We start from the raw sequence: 21724 nt of genomic DNA on the forward strand, positions 1-21724 counted from the left end.
CCCTCCGAGGTGTGCGGGGCCCGGGCGGGGAGCCCCGCGGCGGCAGTGGGCCGGAGCGGCTGCGCGGAGCTGTCAGCATGGCCGGTGAGCGGCGGGACGGGAGCGGGGGGAGGCGGTGGGGAGCGCCGCTAGCGGGGTGGGCTGTTTGCGGGGAGCGGCCCCGCTTCTCCCGGGGCCCCGCGGGGCTGCCCCCGCCGTCCCGGCGGCAAGGCTGGCCCCCGGTCGGGCGCGGAGGGTGTGCGGAGCGCCCCGCTGGAGAAGCCGTGGCTGGTTTTGGGGGGACGGCGGGTGTGGGCTGGTCGTTATCCTTCCCCTCAGAGGTACGGTTTGTGCTCCTCTTCCACCGTCTGCCATCGACTTAAGCCCGTAGGCAGTCGGGGAGGTAACTGTGCTTCTCCCTCTCGCTCCGTCATCCCAGCATCTGCTTTTGATATTAAATCTGCGGCCGTGTAGCTCGTTATGCAGCCATGTGGAAAAAGTTAATGAAGAAACATTATGGGGTAGCTCAGATTCGTCGCGATAAGATTTTATGAGGCTGTTATGTTTCAGAATGGACCTTTTAAGTCTTAAAATGATGGCATTAAAACGTTTGGGAGTTAAATAAGCACATGGGTCTTGTGTCTGGGCTAAAGACATCAGTAGGCCAAAGACTGATGCTCAGCAAGATCCTGTTCACATAGGAACTTGCCATGAAAATGCAGATGAATAAGAAACAGAGGCGGTAGAAATGCAAAGTAACATAGATAAGGGATCATGTATTGAGTAATTACAACAAAAAGCACAATTAAGTTTCTTGAGGCTAATTTAAACTGAACTCGTCTTCTTTTCAGAAGGTGTTTCTCTGATATCTTAGCGCTTAAGAAAACCCACAAAAACTCCAGACTTGGTGGCATTAATTAGAGTAGCATTTCGAAGGAAAGATGCTCTCTGGTCTCAAAGCTTAGGAGTGTGTGTAGTCAGTTACTACTTAGCAAAGTATGAACTTTCACTCCTGTTACATAGATGTGTGTGCTAACGATCAACAGAGAAAGGAAAAAAAAACCTGGGTTTGTGTGGAGGCATCTTTTACACTTTATATTGTATTTCAGAGTGGCAAAACTGAAGCAGGAGGTAACGCTTTTTTCGCCTTTTTTTTTTCTTAATTTATTAATATTTTTTCAGTGTAATTAGGAACCACATAAGGAATTTTTCAGTAGGGGAAGTTCATAACTTCCTGGTACTAGCTAGCTTTTGTAGTTGTTTTTTGGTTTTTTTTTTTTTTTCTCTTTTGGTTGCTGTTCTGCATGATAGTGAAGAGGAAGTTTGAGCAACTTTGTCTCTCTGTTAGAATCTGTACGATTTATGGAGTCCGGGGTAGATTACTGTTTTCCAAAATTGTGTTTACGCTTTCGCTTGTTTCAGACTGAGCCAGAATGTGCTGTAATAAATCTTTTACCATCATCTCTTTTGTCTGAGCTGTCGCAGGAGGTTATGAGAGTATAGGTTGTCTGCTCCTGCTTCTTCAGAGCTGGCTATTTCTGGGGATGATGTAGGGTCACCGCTGATCTGTACAGAGCAGTGACAAGCAAAGTTGAAGGGCAGCACTTCTCCTGTGTCTCCCTGCAGTCACCTCAGGTCGTAGGGTTTTGGGGGATACTTTCACATCTTCCATGAAGACCTGCAGCTACTTCGCTTTCACCCACAGATGTTGCTGGAGAATCTGTTCACTGGGCGCTCCTAGTTGTGCAAGAAAATTGCAAATGGTTTAGTTCCTCCAGAGCCTGCTTCCGTTGAGCAAAGGAGCAAGACAAACTGTATGAACCCTTGATCCCATTGTCACTTTTCTTGGTGGCAGCAAGCTTCCTCCCTAAGGGCACAGGCCATGTTAAACTTTAAACTGGCCCAGGTTTCTCGTTATGGAGAGGTCTGATGGAAGTGTTGTGTTGAGTTTTTGGGGTTGTGCTTTTGTCCTTTTTTTGTATTGCTCAAAACAGATGAGAATAAAACAACCTTCGGTTCTTGAATGAGTAGAAGCTGGCTGAACTCTTGGGGCTGTTACTGCTTTTACCTGTTTTCTGTGCTGATGTAATCAAGATGCTGTATCTCCTGTATTCTAAGTTATTTACTGTAGTAGTCGGGGCATGGGGGCATTAAACAATTTTATAACAAAAAGAACAAGAGGCAGGTTGTAATATGTAGCATAATATTTCTATTGCTAGCATTTGTAAAGGCAATTATAATTAATTACAGAGGCAAATTAAACTCTTAAGCACTTAGATGAAGGATTAGCTAGATTTTTGCTTTTCTTCCATTTCAAATGGTTTTCTGAGTAGTTGTGGGCAGGTAGGTAATGTGAGTCGCCGTGCGTTTCTCTTCCAGAAGTAGTAAAAGGAAGTTTGGTTTTTTTACATAGCTCGTATTTGTTTGACCAACACAGCAAGACCTGAAGAGGACAGGGCTTTAGCAACGGGCTGGGAACTAAGAGACCTCCGTGTAGATTGTGAGTGTGGATTGGGAAATAGTTAAGCCGTGCCACTTCACCAGCACATCGCTGGTTTACAGAAACAGGGCACGCCGAGCAGCCCTCCTGGCTGCAGAGTGCTGATGGTGCCTTTAGTTCACACAAACACTTTTAAGTGTTTCCTCTCTACACCAAACATCGATGACACCAATAATCACGGTAGAGATGATAATGCGATTCTTAAATAGAGTGAGAGAGAACCAAGATAAAATGAAGCTTAATGTTTAATCTCTGGAGGCTACTGCGTCACTGAGCTTTACTTTCCCACAAACACACCTGCTAGTAAGCAGTGGGTTTGCCTTCAATGACATTTGTTTCAACCACAACCCTGTAAAGATCACTGAGCCCAGAATTTTAAAATAAAGCGCTCTTAATAGGTGAGAAAAAAGTCCTCTTAAGCAAGTATTAATAGAGCACGAAGGGAGATTATTGGTTAAAGCAGAGAGAGTTAAAGATTTGAAGTTATTATGTTCTATAGTAGTTTTAAACAGCAAAGCTCTAGCTAATTTTGACAAATATGTCATGAATGTGGGTGTATGGTGCGTCTGGTTAGCAGCTACGTAAGCCTGTGCATCTCCGAAGTAATATGATTAGTAGGCACTTTACTGCAATTTTGTCATTATAGCATCTAAAATAGATTTTTAATTTAGAATTTGGATACATGTCTGTATTTGTGGCGTACTGTGTTATGTAGGAATGGAAAGGTGAGATTCTTCTCTCTCCTCAGTTATGGGATGGAAACGGGAAGCTGACTGATAGGCAGCAGTCACTTCTTGATGCTGGTAGAAGTCCTCTGCTTTCTGATCCACTGGACTGTCCTGACAAATACGATAGCATAAGTAAATATAAGTGTGAAAGTTAAATAGCCATATGCTGGTGTGTGAGCTTGGTTTTGTGAGAAGCTCAGACTTTTGCTTTCTCTTTGAAACCAGCTTTACATCATTTCTAGGCTTTTTTGTTATCAATGCCTGTCTCACTCTCCCCTTTGCTGGATTTGCTTATTTTCCAGAAAGAGGAAAATATGCAAAGCTTGTCTAAAGGAGGGTTAGGTAAGATCTGGGAAGTATCTAGAAAAGAGACCAACCTTGTAATTGGACCTAGAGTAGTGGCCAGTGTGTATTTAATGTGACAGTTCATGGTTTGTTTTCAGAAAATGATTTAAAATCTACTTGATGGGAGGTGATCTGTTTAGATATTTCATTTTGATAAGTTGTTATAAAGGAATATAGAGTCCTAAACCCAGTTCTCAAATGTTTGGCACCAAACACAGCCTGAAGTTGAAATGCATTGTGCCTTCTTAAAAGGCATTCAGGTTTTGAAAAGGCACGTGTTCTTGAAAGCAGTTCCAGCATCAGAGCTGCTTTCTCATACTGCCATTCCACAGCTGTCTGTAGGTGTGTTAGAGGTGGAATGTGCGTTCAGGTTACATCAAGGCAACATCTCGGAGATGTAGTTCTTTCCATTCCTTCTCCACTTCTCCTAATTACTTTATCTTTTAGGCTATATTTTTCTGCTTTAGTATAAACCACTGCAGCACTGCAAATGTTTTGTGATCAACAAATGCAAGGCATGAAGTTCAGGCTGTGTTGCCAGGTATACCTAAGCCATTGTAGGTGTAACAAAAGAGAAGCTTTTATTACGGAGTTAAGATTGGAATCCACCTCTTTGCCAAAACTCATATGCAATGGACCTTAGGCTGTATAGACCTTGGGCAAAAGGAAGTAGGGGATCTTTTACCCTTTTAGCACTTTCAATATATTTAATAACTATTTTGCTTATTATGTTAAGTCCAAGCACTTTTTTCAGTGCTGTGCCACAGGATTTTGCCTGTCATGTTTGTTTGTGATGCTCAACCTTGCTTGAGTAGGATGCTATTATATGAAAATGACAGAGAGCTCGGTAGACATTTCCATAAGCTATGTTCTTCTGATCGTGCAGCACCATGATGATTCAACTTCTACAATATTTACTTACCCTCTGTTATTTGTTTTTCACATGCCATCTCACTGTTGTCACTGTTTGATTGACTATCCTGTTTGATGTTCTCAGTAAGATATATTAAATAGCTTGTTACTGTATGGCAATAAAATATCACTTGAAAAGTACTTACGCTCTTACTAAGTTAGTCTTGCTGACCCCCTCATTTGAGATCTCTGCTCTCTCTTATTCTTGTCTATCACTCATGTTTCCTGAAAACCTCTTTTTTGACAACTGCCCCACAGCTTTTACCGAGGTTTTGTTGTCTGGGTAGATAATGCAACTAGAATCTGGCCCTGTGAGAGATGGGCAGCTCAAGATGTAGAATTCAATACCAACAGTCAGGTATTTTTCTCAGCCCACACTGATGGTATTCAACCCAGGACGTTGGTTTTTGTATAATTTGCATAGTTTCTGCTTCACTATAATAGGAACTGAATCAATCAATTCAGAGGAAACATCTTCCCTTTCAGAGGACATTTAAGAGAATATAGTATTGACAGTGACTGTACTTTGAGAGGACAACCATTCCTAAAAGTGTATTACAATTAAGATGTCAACCATTTCCTCAAAATAATATTTGTTTTCTGTTGTACAAAATCCTCTTCCATCAGACTTTCTAATAGCTGAAAGAAGCTAAGTTCTAGGTGAGATGGAGGGAAGGGTGACCTTTGCTAATTACTTAGATGGCATTGATACTTGAGGCTTGGTTTAAAATTTCTTCTCTCCCCTTGCCCCTGCCTTCAATAGATGCATGTACATAAAAAGAGGAGTAGGTTGTCTGAGAAGGTTGACCAAGCAGAAAGGTCCTTGAAGAGTCTAGATCTTCTGATTCTTGCGTCTTCTGCTGCTTGTTGAGCTCTACTGTGTACTAACAGTGAAAATGTTTTCTTTTGCTTTTAAGGTGGCCCTGAGCCCTACATTGAAATATTTGAACAACCCAGGCAAAGGGGCATGCGTTTCAGATACAAATGTGAGGGAAGATCGGCAGGCAGCATTCCAGGAGAACACAGTACTGAAAACAATAAGACATTCCCTTCCATACAGGTAAATACTACTTTTATCTATTAATTACCATTGCCCGGATTAACATTGTGCGTTAGCTATGTGTTGGACTCAGTGCAGTAAATAAAATACTTTTCTTTTCATGTTCTGTTATTCTTTTCTTGGCATGCAAATGTAGTTGCAACAGAGTGGAAAAAGAGTTCCTTGCTTCTAGTCATTGAAGATTTTGTTTCAAATTTGCAAGAGGAGAAGGTGCAGAGGTAGTTAACAAAGTGCCAGTAGAGAAGGAACTCAGTGGAGTTACTCATTGTCTGGGAATCATTCATTATTAGCTTTTTCTGTATACACACTTGTTCTGGTTTCTTAGTTCTGTGAGTTGGGGTTTTTTTCTGCTATTTGGACCACAGTATGAGTTTTGTGAGAGCTTTGAAGGAGTTTGCTTATAAAATTTGCAAAGGCTTTGAAAAGCTGCGCAAGCATGGGCGTGACATGAAAGATGGCACTTTGTACAAGTGACAAAAGTAAGAAAGTGACTGGCAGGCAGTGATTTGGTAATGAGGCTCTGCAAAAAAAAAAACTACCATGAAGTTCATGAAGTCAGAAGGGGATACAGAATTTAAAAACGAGCTAAGAAAGGGGAATTACGTGGTCAGGGCACCTGCAGTGAGGACAAGTTGGGTGGTTGCATTGTGGATACGTTGGGAAATCCAGAATGAAGGGCTTCAGAGTAACCCTAGCAGCTAGGATCGAAGCAGGCACAAAGACACAGAGAGGAGAGGTGGAATGGAAGCATTTTGGCAGTAATTTTCGTATATGGGACAAAGAAATGCATCGGAGACCCTAGACAGGTAGGGTAAGGGAAAAGAATTTCTGGTCTCCTATTTGAAGTTTAAGTTGCTAGTGTTTCCTTGATGTCTTTCAATTTGGAGAAAATCTTTCAAAGAGATGAGATTAGAAGAGAAAGCTCAAATACAAAGCTAAGAGTAGCTGCCATCTTGAAGTACATCCCAGTGCCCAGGAACAGCAGCTGTGTGTCTGTGCTTGCAGTGTGGGCAAGTATACACAAAAAAAAAAAAAAAGGCGGAGCCAAAGATGGAGTCTCTGGAATCACAGCAGATAAAACAGGTATAGAGGATGTGAAATCTGAGAAATATGTTTTAGTCTGAGGCATAAAAGTTCTTTAAGAAGAGAGAGAGTTTGAGAAAGATAGTATTGGCAGTCGTGTGTTGAGGAGCAGAGTGAGCCTGTACTACATAAAGCAACTGTGGAAGCTGGTCTAGCCCTGAAGCCAGAATTACTAAGGGAATAAGCAAACAAGGTCACCCCCTTGACTATCACAGTGCCAGATTTGGTTAAGGAATGCAGGAAATGGAGATCTTGCCAGACTCTTTTTTTTTTCAGCACTCTACCAATTGAACAAGGAACTACATAGGCTGCTGGCTAGAGTCAATATTTTCACAGACTCAGCCTCACGCAATGTCAGGGCATGAGTTGACTGGGCAGTATGAGCCTTTGATTCCTCTCAGCCTGGACCCAAAAGGAAGCTGGGACATGGTAGGTGACGGTGCAATCCTGGCCATAGTTTGTTCTTTTTTTTAAAGGTGACTCTTGATGACAGAGCTGATTGTTAACTGATTGCAGGTGATTTCTAGGTGAATTCCTGCCTCCCTGAAGCCCGTAGGAGGCTTTAGTGCTGATTAGCTGCTAGGGGAGTCCCCTCTAGAGGTGGAAACATCAATGAGGATGAGAACAGAAAGGCCAGGAAGAGATTAAATTCATGGTGTGGTTGAAATGAAGAACATCAAGGAGGAACTGGAGAATCAAAAGTGGCTACATCAGGCTTCAAGTTTGAGGGACTGAGTGTGAAATGAGGGAGAAATAACGTAATAGTTGAAGGAGGAGTGGTGGGAAGTTTTAAGAGCAAAAAGTAATGGTGGCTTGTATGAAGGAGCCAAGGTGGAGACTGAAGAAAATAACAGATGACAGAAGCTAGAAGAGGACAGGTCAAGTCAAAGGTCTGACATGTCAGCTGAAAAGGAGATATGATGGATCCTTGGAGTCGCAGGAGGAGGAAAGAAAGGGCTGAAGGAGGAGAGGAACAGTTAGTTACAGGGCAGGGGAAGTGGAGGAGGAGAGCTCGCCTCTGCACAAATGTGTGCCTGAACAAGTCTTGTATTTGCTTTCAAGTTGTTACACTTCAAACAATTTAGGCCAAACTGTTTTTCTTTCTTTTTTTTTTTCACTCACCCACACAAGCCTTGGTGACTTCACTGGTAGCCGTCAGCATGAGGGAAAACTTATGTACCTTAGAGATGCGTGTTGAATTAGGCTGACAACTGCTGTGAAGGCTCTAATAGGAGCTTTGAGAATTCGTTGCCCCCCCTTCTTGAATATAAGATTGAATATTCATATGAGAATAATTTAGAAGAACCCCAACAACTTGATAGGGTATTATGTCTTGCTGTGTCTGTTAAGATTCACTTTCACTACTTAGTGTTCATGCCTAGGTAATATCCTTATCCCTGAGGCTTTAGGAGCTTTTTCCTAAGATCTTTGGAGCTAGACCGATAAACATTCAATAAGCATTTGTATGTGTATGTAAAATTTTGCATCTTTCACTGTATATGATAATTAAATATGTCCTGTTACATTTGGTCTTACAGCATTACTAGCTGTTTGACCTCTAAGCTTCTGTATTACTTCTGGCCTTTAGCACAGGGATGAATTCAACTCATAAAGAGCCCTGGTAAGATGGTGAAGCGATGGATCCCCAGCCTCCAAAAAAAAAAAAAAAAAAAAGAGGGGAAGGATAAAAGGAAAAAGAGAGAGGTTCTTTAAAGCCTTTCAGACTTCCTTCTCATTCTTGCAGTAGGGTAGTTTAAGAGAACTGAATGGATTGGATGTTGAGTACTGGCACCAGCAAAACTTTACCATTACAAATAACTAGCAGGTGAAGTGTGGTGTTTTACTTTCTGAAATAGATGAGGTATACTTTTGGAAAAACGTTTCACTCTTCAAATATTTTGCCAAAAAGTTGGGGGTTTAGTGTAAAATGAACAGAACTGAAATGGACCAAAATTTCTGAATGGTCCTGGCTTTTGTGAAGCAATAATGCCATTTTCTTACATGTACTGTTTCATCCATAGAGTATTTTGGCGAAAATGTATTTTTTTGTTACAGGTAGGGACTTTACTATCCTTGACATCTAAAATCTAGAAAATATCTCACTTTTTTTGATAGATTCTGAATTATTTTGGAAAAGTCAAAATAAGAACTACATTGGTAACGAAGAATGAACCCTACAAGCCACACCCTCATGATCTGGTTGGAAAAGACTGCAGAGATGGCTACTACGAAGCAGAATTTGGGCCAGAACGGCGAGTCCTGTCGTAAGTAATGGTGTTGTTTGGGAGTTTGATTAATTATGCAAGCGATTTGCTAATCTTATGTTTTGAAACACTGAGTAGTGATTAAAAGAGCAATTAGTATGCTGTCTTTGCTGAAGTTTACTAATCCATCTCAGAGAGGGCAACTTCTCTTTGAAGTATTTCCTTCATTTTCAATACTTCACACACTCATCCACGGTCCTGTTCTTTTCCTGCCACCGTTTTCTTTGTTCATTCTCCCACGGTCTGTCTCCTTTTCCTTTCTCCCACTTGTTTGTTTTTGTTTTTTTTTTTTTAGTCTTGTTCAGTAGCACGTCTTACTCTTGAGCATGACTCTCTCTTACACGTGAGAATTATGAGTAATAGAATAGGTAGCAACAGCATTAGAACTAGTACTTCACAGTGATAAGAGATTTAGGGAAGTTCACATGTTCCATGGGAGTTATATTTGGACTTCCTGGAAACTGGTGGAGAAAGTTTGTACTGGCTGAGTATCACGTCATTCAAGAAGATAACGGTTGTGACACATCTAGAAACATGTTAGTAGGTGTCACTGTTGTTGCTGTTTGTTTGTTTGGGTGTTTTTTGAGTGAAAATACAGATTCTGCTCAGGCCCAGCGCTGTAGAGCAAGCGTGCCTGGGATGGATCTGTTTGTGGATGCAGCAAGAAAAATTCAGGCTGTGTATGACGTGTTTCTCCGTGCTGTTCAGAGGGGATATTAAGAATATCTAAAATACAGTTGCATTTGATGGCATTTCCTTTAAGTTTACCAGTCCTTACGTAATAAAGGAAAAGCAGAGTAAACTGCAACAAACGTTGAGTGATTATTGCTGGACAGGGGAATTTAGAATTGACAAGCTGTTTGAGATGTAGTAAATTTGGAAGTAGGCTATTGCTTTGGAGTAAACATAACTGAGCTGGGAAGAAAATAAGGTAAATATTTCAGTGTATAAGTAGCTCTTACGCACTGCTCTCGGGCTGATGTGATTCTGTTGGTGTTAGTGAAGTTACTCCACATGAACGTGGGTTTAGTCAGTAGAACACTATTAAAGGAGAGAACTGAAGACACAGGCTGTTTGAAGATGATGATTGCCCGATGGTGAAATAAACAGTTGCAATAGTGGAGATGCTGCTTCAGTGTACAGCCCAGGCTCAAGTGATCCTGCATGTGCTGCAGCGTATTCGGGTTGCACGTAGCATGTTGACTGTGCTGTCGCAGATGCTAACAATTCTATTAGTTTATTGTTTTTAGCTCTGTTCACAATGCTGCCCTAATTGGCAAATGGTAGAAAAGGATGAGTAAATGTAATTCCTCTAATTTTTTCCCCACTGTCATGCCTCTTTGGAAAGGTAGGGCTGTCCCTTCAGGCACTTACCTTCCATCTTGATTGTTGTAAACTCACCCTTATCCGCTTCCCTTCAAATAGAGTTCCCCTTCACCTTGTCTAAAAGGTGGTTGCAAATATCTTAAACTGCTGAGGGACCTTGCGCCTTCCTCTGACTGTCCATTCACCAGCTTCTCCTTTGTCATCTCACATCAAGCTTCCTCACACAAGGTCAAAGGATGTCAGCCGTTCTAGCCCATCCCACTTCCTCCTCTCAGCTCTGCACCTTCTGATCCAAAGCAAAAAAGCCTGATTGATTGCTTAACACCGTTTCTGGTTATGTGTTACATTCACCGGGTGCAGGAAGACACTGATGATTGTTTTTCCTCTTGGCATTTTATTGCACAAGGATAAGTGTGTAAGCACTAGGCAAGTCTGTAGAGAGGCCATTACAGGATGTAATGTCAAAAAGCATTGGGATGCTCTGCAAATATTTATTTGCAAATTTTTATTTCATCTCCATTATATGTGTGCGTCAAATGCTGTTCTTTGATAGCATGCTGTAACTCCATTTCATTTAAGACACTTAGGATGGTTTGCTATATCCATCAATTTTTCTCATTATTGTTAGGTTATAAACCCCTTACTTTCTTACAAAATAGTAAGTGGGCTACTTTCACTTTATTGATAATGAGAAACTGAGCTTCAGTTGAGCTCCTGATCCTGATGGGAGGAGGCTAGAAACATTCTCTTTGAAATGTTTCCAGCATTGGTACAGTCACTTTTTTTTTTTTTTAAACAAATCATTGGTTACTTTAAGATGAAAGAACAGTATGATCCATAATTGGATCTGGATGTTTAAAGTCATTTTCCTTTTTGTGGCTGGTGACTCAGTCTTCACATTCTTCTTTTCGAGTCCATGTTGGAGAAAAGCCTCACACAATACTAGTGAGCAGAAGATGTCCTCTCTCGGTAGTGGTTCTGGCTGTTTACTCTTGCTGATCATCCCAAATGGAACAAAAATCCAGTTTTAAAATTTCTTTCTTTCTGCAGGAGGGGAATTATTAATCCCAGATTTTGGGCTGGTCTGAGCAATTACTCTGCTTTCTGCTTGCTTAAAGTTCCCCATGCGGTTCCGGTTGAACAAAGTGTTTTGTTCTGCCTGTGGTATAATGAACTTTGTACCGCTGCCGAAACTTCATCAGAGCCCTCCCTGGCCAAAGCAGCAGGCAAAAATATGAACGTTGGAGCTTGTGTGGCTGCCAGCATACTCAGATTTTTACTTCCTAGTTTGCTGTCTCTCTGCATGGATGATATCATAGGGTTTTTTAAATGGTTTTTATGCTTTGTTTTGTTTTTGTTTTGATTTTTTTTTTGCCTTTTTTTTTTCTCTCTTCCTACTTCTCCCTCTCTCTTCTCGTTAGCTTGCTTGCTTCCTGTCAGCTAGCGTTGATGTGAAACCCCACAGCCTTGCTGAGGTTCTCAACAGTTTCTCCTCTCACCCGGCCTTCTGTTTAGCAATCATTAAATAGATACTTTCACTGCGACAGCGCATGTTTAAGACAATGCTTATAATCTGAGAATTACAAGGTGTTTAAAAGCCCAGTTTCTGTCCAGGAGAGGCTTGAAAGGCACCGAGTAACGGCCGTCAGTCCTTGCTTAGCTGGGTAGAGCTTTTGTTCTACGTATGTACTTGCTTGGTAACTTATGGTGGGTGGCTGGAGAGCCTGGGACTGCCAGATAGCAATTTGGGATATAATATGGAACCAGGCCTGTGGGGGGAAAAGATGTAGTACGTGCTGTGATCAAGCCCTAAAAAAAGGTACTATCTACGAGAGAAGATAGAAATAGGGTTCCTCATCAAGGTACAGTACAAATCTTGAATGTCAGTAGCCACAATATGAAGCCAAAGTGCTCTAGTGAATTTTGAGATGATATTGCATTTTATTTTTCTCTAAGTCAAAGTATCAAGTTCAGGTTCAAAAGGAAGCTTATGCGTTCCTCTAGTGAATAAAGGTTTTGGAAGTGGAGTCTGATTGTAGAGGATTTGGGAACCTCTGAACACAGCGCATTAGGCACAGGCAATTAAATTCAACATCATGCTAGGATAGTCTTGTTCAGAGCAGGGAAATGTAGGGCTATTCTAGAGGGTGTTGGCAAGAATAAGGAGTGTCTTTAGGTGCATTAAAATGTTGGGGGTTTTTTTCAGACATAGCTAGAGCAAAGAACTTCTTTAGAGTTTCAAAGGAAGGGAAATTGCTGGTACTTCTGGAGGCAGATGCCTGCTGGCACGACCTATCTTCTGAGCTTATTGTAACATCATGAAACTCGGATTATTTATTTTTTTTACTTCCTGCTTTACATCCACTCAGCTTTGATGATGTCATGGTTTTTCCATGTGGGAAAGAGTCAGCTCGCCTGGGACTCCCCCCACCTCCTGCATCGGGGTGACCTGCACTCTTATGCAAATAAGGAAGAGCTGCAGCTCTTCAGAACTTTTCCATAACTACATGAGATTTAAAAACCTGTTTAGACTTGTTTCAAAAAACCTTTAAAATAGTGCTTGAAATTTATATTCCCTGATAAAAACAGGAGGGCAAATCCTTAACTCATGCAGATCGGCAGGGTTATTAATAACAAAAATAATTGTCACTTCAAATTATCTGAAATTTAACTTTTAACCACTGTAGGTTTATGTGGGGTAAAAATTTGTAATACAGAAATATATATTCTTAATAAAGAATATAAATCCTTTGGAATTTTATTTTAGGATTTTAAATTTGTTTCTGCTCTTCTTTTAGAAAAAACTGCATCCCTACTTCTCAGATCTTTTACATCCTTCTCCAAATAAGCTTTTTTTCCCCCGTTTCTTACACTATATTATCACACCAGTCAACATAAAATAATTTATTTAATACTCTACACTGAAGACTTTATTAGTTGCTGAAATCCTACCACATGTGCTTCAGTTTTCAGAATCTGGGCATTCAGTGCGTGAAGAAGAAAGACCTGAAGGAATCAATTTCTTTACGAATCTCGAAGAAGATTAACCCTTTCAATGGTGAGTAGAACTTAGCTGGTTCACTTTGCAAGGGGGTGGGCTTTTGTTTGTCCTGCTTTTGCTTTTATGATGGAGCTTTATTTTTTTCCAAAAAAATCTTTTTTTGAGAAACACTCTGTGTCCCTCCTAGTCTTTCCTCACTGGCATCACATGATGACATGATGAATCTGTTTGGATAGTTGTCCCTTTTTTTTTTTTCCTTAAACCCCCAGCAGAGATGTGAGTTGCTGCTTGGACAGAAGCAAATTATGGAGGCAGTGGGATAGCAGCAGTTAGCTGTTAGCTGACAGCAGATACCAGCCAGTTCAGGGAGCTGAAAGGCTCCTTGAAGCTGCCCCTTGCTTGATTTTTACAGCATGGGAGCTGGTACAGGCGCTCGGGAAGCCCTCAGCAGCACAGGTCTCGGTCAAGTCCAAGACAAGTTGTGCTGCTACAGAACCAACCACAGCTGTAAGGGCCTGCCCACGGGCTGTAGGTTTGTGTGACAGCGAGTCTGTGAGCTGCTCTCAAAAAGAGTCATCCTGCTCTTCCCTCCATCCCTGGTCACACACTCCTACTGCTTTCCTCACACCAGACGCAGAGGCTGTGTGGCTGCACCGTGAACAGACTCAGCAAGTTGTTCCAATGGAAAACCAACCTGCAAAAAAAAACCAAACAAAAAAAAGAAGTGTTTTCCCCTCAGATCGACTTGCTAAACCAACCCATCTCATAGGCACACGACTGCTAAGCTCAACGCACAGAGGGAGTGGGGAACACACAGCAAACTGTAGGGCCAACTGGAGCGGTACCAACATTTCCAGCATGCAGGCCCTACTGGGGGGGAATTAGATCAAAAGCATAAACCCTCCCCAACTATTAGCTTAAGCGGTCTTACAAATGCAGTTATGTATTTGCTTAACAGTGGTAAGAGCTTGGAGACTTGTCAAATACTGGTTTTCGTTGGTTTTTGATTTTTTTTGTAATACCCACAGAAGTCTTGCTAAATTCAGGTAAGACCCTTCTTAGAGAGTTGAGAACTGAATTTCTGGCCATCTTCAAAATACATACCTTGCTTTTGTCCTGAACTGGGACAGAAAGAAGCATGTTGAACTTACACAGAGAGAGAAATGTTTTAGATCGCTTGATTTTTAGAACAGCTGTTTGGAGTCAGGCTCATGGTCCTAATGGTCCATCTAAACAATTATATTGGTTCTGATAATGTATGCAAACAATAGCATCTGTTTTTACCTGAGTTTAAGTTCATCAGCACAATAAAAACAGTTTACGTGTTTTAATTGTTACCTTGACTCAGCCAACTCTACCTTGATTTCAGACAGAAAGGGGAATTCTTCTGTTCAGCCCTCTTGGCTTTCTTTTTCTCCATAAATAAAAAATGAGATGATGCTTTCTCTTGTTGCCATGCAGTAAAAGAATGTGATAAAATCCCTTTCTGTACATGTATTTCACCAAAGAAACTTTAGCAACCACAGAAGTATCTCTGTTCCTAGTGCTGCTGAGTGTAATTGTGAAGACGTGTTTGACTAAACTCATTTGACAGTAGATTTTTACAGCGGTTGGCACCTAACTCCAAATTCACTGACAGTTGTGGGGTGATTACAGCGAGTTGCCCTTAGCAGCATCAGGCAAGATGCTGGGCTGCTCTCCACCAGTCCAGCAGCAGAGGAGAGCGGGGCCCTGCCCTGGCAGCAGGGGAGAGCCTTGCTTGGGTGACACACAGGGCAGTGCCCTGCTCTGGGCAGGGGCTGTGCTGAGAAGGGGCCGCTGGCAATCCCCAACCTGTCTAATTGCCTTTCGGCGCTTGTCAGCGTGTCAGCACAAAGCAGAGCTGCCTTGAGAGTGGCCTCCAGCTGCTCCAGGGCAGTCCCACGCTAAGTAGGGCCCAGAAAGGCATAGGACCAAGGTCTAATAAAACAGGATTAGTGACAGAAATATTTTTATATGTGTACTTAGTTGATCAGAACAGAGTTTCATTGGCAGCAGTTGCCGTAATGTTTGCTGCTTGCTAAAATTGAAAGTTTTATACATGGATTTAGTTTGTTTTTTAAGGTCAGAAGAGTTATCACTACATTCTCCAAGATTGCACAGGCTGTATGGTATCCATCCTGCATTGTGCTTTATTTATGTGTCCTGAGAAAGGCATCTGACTTTCCTATTTAGAAACATTTCGGAGTTAGGTGCATCCTCTAAGCAGGTCGCAAGTTAGCGTTACTCATTTCTTGTATGAACATCATAAACGAAATTTATTGGAGCTGAAAACCAGCCTTCAGGGTGGTTTTGAGTTGGTTGTTTTTTCTTTTTCTTTCCCACCTTCTTCTGGAACAGTCAAACAGTCCCTGTCCCGAGTCTCCTTTTGGGGCAGAGGTTTGGCGTTGACCCTATTAACAGATGCAAAATGCCTCCAGCCTGCCAGCGTGTGTATTACTTGTCTTGTCAGTAAGGGATGAAGTAATAGCAAGGCGTGGGGCCACAAAGTTGCGTTCCAAACTTCTTTGTGTAAAGGGGCCATTGTCTTCCCTGGAAGCCCGGGTGCCACAGGCAACTGGGATGGCAAATGGAGAGTGAGCCCTGACACAAATTCTGTAGTGGTGTCATCCCTCCTCCACGCCTTCCAGCACAAGGCTTGGCTGCACACTAAATTGGGGTCATAATCGGCAACAATAGGAAGTTGCTTGGTCAAGATTTAAGGTTTTTGGTTTTTTTAAGATGATTTCTCCAGCACCCTTGCCTATACTGTTAAAGCAACTGTTGTGTACCTCCAAACTCCTGGGTGATAGGGAGTTGGTGTTTGGAAATCATGCTGTGTGCCTAGCTGGAGCTGTCTGTGTCTGAGTCACTCTGCAAGGGTACCCGTAAGGCTGTTTCACTATGAATTCCCCACTATTAGCTGGCAGTGTTTATCCCTTGTTCAGTTCAGGATGGGCTGTGCAAATTGTGTGTGTTCACTAGGATGCAAGTCAGATGACTTGCACTCAGGTTGCCCTTCTTGCGTTAGCCTTGTTGGAGAGAGTTGCTGTTTCCACACCATCTCAGTGCTTGTCCATGATCTGCGGCGGTCACGAGGTACATCCCATATATTTCTGTCCTTTAATAAGCTGAACAATTCTAGAAATCTCTCTTGTCTCTCATCCCTGAGCGTGCCAGGGAAATGGTGTGCAGCAGCAGCCCCGTGTGTAACCAGGACTCCTTGGCATGATGATGGTGATATAAATAGCACAGCATCCAAGGAGCAGAGCTACTCCTCCAGTGGAGCTGGTCCATGTCTGCTTTCTAGGGTGTTTGTTTTCTTTTAGTAGCTGTTGAGTTGTGCCATATCCTTGTCTTCCCATCTACTGTCTGATGTACAGCCAACTCAAATTAAAAGAAGAGCCAGTCTCCAGTTAAGAGCTTTTGTGGGTGGGTGTGACTTGTCATAGAGACAACAATTGAGTTAATAGCAAGTCAAGTTAATTATCAATGAGGAAAAGTCCTAAATGTGTTCTTTAAATTTAGGGGAAAACTGTACTTTGCAAAGTACTGCAGAGGACTAACCTTCTTCTGCTTCATGACAGCATGAAAACCCTACGTTTATCTTACAGTAGCCCAGAGAAATGCCAAATTTCAGGCCGTTAATCTTAATCAAGAAGGGTATAAATAGGCTTTCCCTGGAGTTTGGCAAATGTTTAAGGTTCCTGTTCCATTGTAATCGCTGTTGCTAATGGGCATTTAATTCATTTTTAGGCTCTCCCCTGCTCCCCGCCACCACCTCAGGCTCCGTTTGCCTCCGCAGTCTTTCCTTTACCGTTTCCCCTTTCCGCCCGCGGCAGCTGACCCCGCGGTGCCTTCGCACTCGTCACCGTCTCCACGCCGCCCCCCGCTCGCCCCCGGCCTCGTCCCCACGCCGCTGCCGCTCGCTCCCTGCCCACGCACCCACTCACCCTCTCCCCACAGCTTCCCTCCCCAGACCCCCTCTCCCCTCTGACGCCGCTCGCCCACGTCAGCCGGGCTCGCCAGGATCCCCCTCTCCAGCCCGCCCGCCTTTACGGGGGGTGGGGAGGGGGGGGGCGTGCTGTTACGTGAGCAAATGGGCAAAATATCACCAACCAGAAGACTCTCGAGCGAGAGTTCGGGAGCTGTGAGTGGTTTGAAAGAGGGAAGCAGCAGAGTCCTCTCTAACGAAAGCACCAGATGTTAAAAGAAACTTGAAAGTTCTGTCCTTAAATCGAAACGAAAGTTTAAACCCTCCCTCCTCGCCCCAGCCCCGACTAAATTCTTAAGCTGAAAATCTTGGTAACTGAGACTTGTCAGGTTTTTTATGAGGCACAGAGCAAATCCGGTCGAGGAAAACTAGATGTCCTGATGCTGACATGACTTTAGCTTTTGCCTTTGGAAAGCCCTTTGTTTGTTCTGTTCTTCATGCAAATGCTTCTTGCTGTTTGTGCTGATATTTTTATATTAACCTAAAGGACAGCGCCTTTTCAAGTTGTTTAAAGATGAAAAGGAAAATTACCAAGTAGGGACTCAAAAAATGCTGACTTCTTTCTTTGTGCTATAAACAGAAACTGCTAAAAAATGTTGTAGAAACATACAGGGGCTGCTGGATATATTTGCTTAAATCTGTTCCATTTTTACCTTTTTTTTGGTTTTGGCTTAAAAGAGGAAAAGATCCCAGATTCAGGGAAACATTGTCTGGGCAAAACAAGGACTGAGTTTCGACAGTTCCCAGTTCTTCCCTTGGCTTTTGTATGAGGCTGGGCCATTCCCCTTCCCTGTGCTTCTTTCTTCTAAAACAGGGATGATGCCACATCCATACGCCGAGGCAGCCTGAAAGATGCGTGAGGGAAATGTAATCGTGGTAGTTTGGGCACTTATTTGCTGTAGGTTACCATCTGAATTTTACAGTCCTTTGTACTAATCAACCCCCTTTGCTTTTTTAAAATTACTGAGTGTTGCTGAGGCGTGTTGTGTTTGTAGGTACAGGCAGAGGTTTCTTTACTCCGCAGAACCAATTGGAACTGCCCTCGTGTCTCAGAGGTGTCTCAGAGCCAGGCACGGGCGCAGCGGGAGAAGACACGTAGCGCTGCCACTATCCTTCCCTCCCCTTGCTCCCAGATTCTGCCTCTCTGCAAGTGCCAGTGAATCATACACTGTAGATGGTAGTTATGCCTCTGGACGTGTAGCCAAACAGCCTGGCCACTGCCATCCACTGCTGTGTGTCCAGTTGCTGAAGTCCAGGTGTAAATGGAGCACGATATTCTGCGTTTGACAGCCAGGGACAAATAGCACACCAGGACTGTCTGCTCTTTCCTTTGCACCTCTATGATTGCAGTTCACTTGGAAACAGCAGACGTTGCATTGATCTAGCTGGTGAGGTCCTTTTTAGCTGTGTAGGGTTTGGCTACAGGGGACACCAGTCAGATACTTGAGGCATTTAGTGTGTGCTTTGTCACTTGCCTGCTGTAGCCCTTCCTCAGGCTGGCTGCCGCGCAGCTGCACGGTCACAGCTGTGGCTGCAGCGCGGACATAGGCTGGGGGCAGTAAATTCAATCTGAAGTGTTCCTCCTGGGTGCTGAGAGGGACCTGTGACCTGCACCCACCTTCCCTGAGGGGTTGAACCTGGCATAGATCAGCCCTGGCACTGGAAGAGACAGTCCTTCCTTTCGCTGCCTCCGTCTGCTTCCGCCCTTTCCCTCGTGCCAGGGCTGCAGTGTTTGTGGGAACTGACTGACTGAACACAAGCCTTTTCCTCTTCTCTTCTGGCAAGTGAGTTTCGTGCCAGACCAGTTTCTTGATCTGATTCACCACATGGGAGCTGGTCCCGGTGTCAGAGTAGCGTCGGAAAGAAAGGTTGGGCAGAGCCAGCCTGGCACAGCAAAACCTCTGGCGTGAAACGAGTTAAACTGATGGGTCAGTATCAGGCCTAAGAGGGGGTATCTTTGTGCTCCAGGAGCAAAACGCTTGAGGCAAACCACCTCTGTGTCATCACCTAAATGAAACTGAGCTCCCAGCATATCCCTAAATTAAAAACCATCATCTGCGTAAGAGAAGAGGCAGAATACAGCGCACGGTGGTTATTAACGACGTGTGCGCGTTCCTGAGCAGTCTCCTTGGTGAAGTGTTTTTGGTTTGCGGAAGGTCATCCTCTTTGTTGAGCTGTAGCATGGCTCATGTGCCCCTGCTGCCCCTCGTTGAGAAGGGAAGGTCACAAGATGTCCCTCTGCAGGGTGAACTGGTATTTTCAGCACAGCCCTCTGTGTGTGTCACACCACATCATTTGCCCTGGAAGTTTCCATGCAGGTTAAGTTTAGATGCTAAAGTACCTCTGACTCCACCCACTCCAGAAGTTTCTGACATCAGTGGTCTAGAAGTTGGGTGGAGGGCTGGATGTGAGGAATCTGCTATTTAATCAGGTATCGCGTTATCAGTCAAAAAACCCAAACGCTTCATCATTTGTCTCTTCAGTGTTTAGAGTAAACTTTCACTTTCCCTGTAGCATCAATTTATGAGTAAACATCAGAGCCCTTAATCCCTCAGTAATTTCATCAGATAAATGCTATTTTGTTGGCCTTTCTGAATGTTGAAGACTGTTGAAATAGTAGAAAACATTAGAAATTAATAAACAGAAACAAACAGGAAGCCCGATAGTATCGTCGTCTCAAATTTTGTGCCTGAACTTGAAATTGCAAGTTGGTGGCTTGGACCCAGAAAATCTCGACTTTTCTGTTACAGAAGCAAATCCCAGAAGTTCTGTCATTCGGTGGGAACCCAGTGGGGCATCTCTGGACTTGAGTGACACAAAGCCCTGAGACAGGGAGAGCCCAAACCCAACGCCTGTGTCGCGTGAGCTGCGCAGATTCGCCAGCTCAGGTTGGAAGGAGTTGGTGGTTTGGCTTGTGTGGGGTGTCTTTGTGCCCACGCCGGGACTGTATCAGTCTCTTCCTATGACAGCAGATAATGGATTAGAAAATGATTTCAAATTATTAAGTTGGGGAATCAGCATTTCTTTCAGAAGAGCTGTAAACAGATTTATGAAGAAAGGATTTACTAGTTCTTGTAGCCCCTTTCAGGTTGAGCAGCTAATACTCCCCAGGAGGTGACTGTTACTCTAGATACTTTTTTTTTTTTTTTTGGCCAGAATCTTGGTGAGTGGTGTTAGATTTCTTTTTCCATTGCACTGGTGGTGCTTTTATGGATTTTTTTTGTCCCATAATTAACTTTAATTCTTTTTAAATATTGTCATTTCTACGTGTTTGACTTGCTAAGCATTAGTTATGAAAACTCTCTTTCTTCTTGTAAAAAAGCTGTACTTACAAACCTTCCTTCATATGCTCCTGTCTGCACAGATAACTACAGAAGATGAATTTCTGCCAGGTTAAGGCTAGTTTTGTATTAGATTGGGCCATCACAGGAACATACTTAGATTGTTGGTTGGATGCCAGCTCTTTCGGTTGGGTTCATATGAAGACAGTAAGGTGTGGTACCACACAGCGAGCAGCAGTCAGAAGAGGAAGTTGACTTCTTGCCAAAAACAGAGCACTTCTTCCTTTTTATTCGTGTGTCGTGTTCGAGCCTCTTTTACCGTATCTGCATCATGCGACGTTGTTACTTCACGTGTGTAATGCCCCTGGTTGCAGTAGGTTGGAGTGGCTGCTGCTCTTCTCCTCTCCTTTCTCTTCCCAAAATCTTTAGCAGCATTTCTTAGTAACTTCAGGTTTGTCAGGTTTAACCCCGTCTGTTGTTCTTCTGTACAGAAGTTGGTGAAATAACACGACCATCCTCCATAGGGCCATACTCCAGGCATTAGTCAGTGTGTTTGTCTGCCTCGCTTTTGTTTGTTTTTAATATTCTTAAGGTGTAAGCCAGCATCTGGCCAAGTTAGTGGCTACTCTCAAATTGACTTCAGAGGGAGCAGAATTAGACGTTTCTTAAAAATAACAACATCTTATTTTGTTTGGATGATTGTCTTTTAGGTGGAAATATGTTTTGAAATTGATGAAAGCTGTTCACTTTATACCGAGGTGCAATCCAGCCTCTCTCTATTTTTCAAGTGTGTCATCACAAGATGGAGTTGCAGCTGTCTTGTTCTCCTTTTTTTGCTCTGCTGTGTTCTTCTCATCTGGATAAAAATAGCCCAAGAGGAATTAGTCTTGACTGAGCACTTCCTCTTTCAAAATACAGATTTTTTAAAATTTATTAAATCATTTATAAGAACATGCAAATTAGGAGCAGTGTTTTTGCTGCAGCACGATGAGCTGTGTACAGCAGTTCTGTTTCTTGCCCTTACTGGCACACCACACCTTTCCTAGGTCAGGTGGTTACAGAGATTTATTGGGAATTTGCGAACGTTTGTAGTAGAGGAAATGATGTAATTTGAACATTAGCATTACTAATTTTCTCCATATCGAATGTATTTTAGTATTTATAGAGTTCTCTTAAGCTTTAAGTCTGCTGTGACTTGTTTCTGAGGAAGAGGCTGCTGCGCCTGCGGAAGAG

At 43.0% G+C, this 21724-nt stretch overlaps 1 protein-coding gene across 2 annotated transcripts in view; it reads left to right on the top strand.

Annotated features, from left to right (window-relative positions):
- REL (v-rel avian reticuloendotheliosis viral oncogene homolog) overlaps positions 1-21724 on the top strand; it is a 41942-nt gene that overhangs the window by 8772 nt on the left and 11446 nt on the right. The window contains exons 1-4 of one of the 2 annotated variants that reach the window (XM_014966371.1): positions 7-84; positions 5382-5524; positions 8723-8871; positions 13164-13255. In XM_014966371.1, coding sequence (XP_014821857.1) covers positions 78-84; positions 5382-5524; positions 8723-8871; positions 13164-13255 — 391 coding nt within the window. In that variant the 5' untranslated portion in view covers positions 7-77. Of the gene's footprint in view, positions 1-6; positions 85-5381; positions 5525-8722; positions 8872-13163; positions 13256-21724 lie in introns of those variants that run through there. The other variant, XM_014966372.1, reaches the window with a different exon arrangement.

The sequence above is a fragment of the Calidris pugnax genome, unplaced genomic scaffold (assembly GCF_001431845.1).
Source record: "Calidris pugnax isolate Ruff unplaced genomic scaffold, ASM143184v1 scaffold31, whole genome shotgun sequence".
NCBI classification, from domain to species: domain Eukaryota; kingdom Metazoa; phylum Chordata; class Aves; order Charadriiformes; family Scolopacidae; genus Calidris; species Calidris pugnax.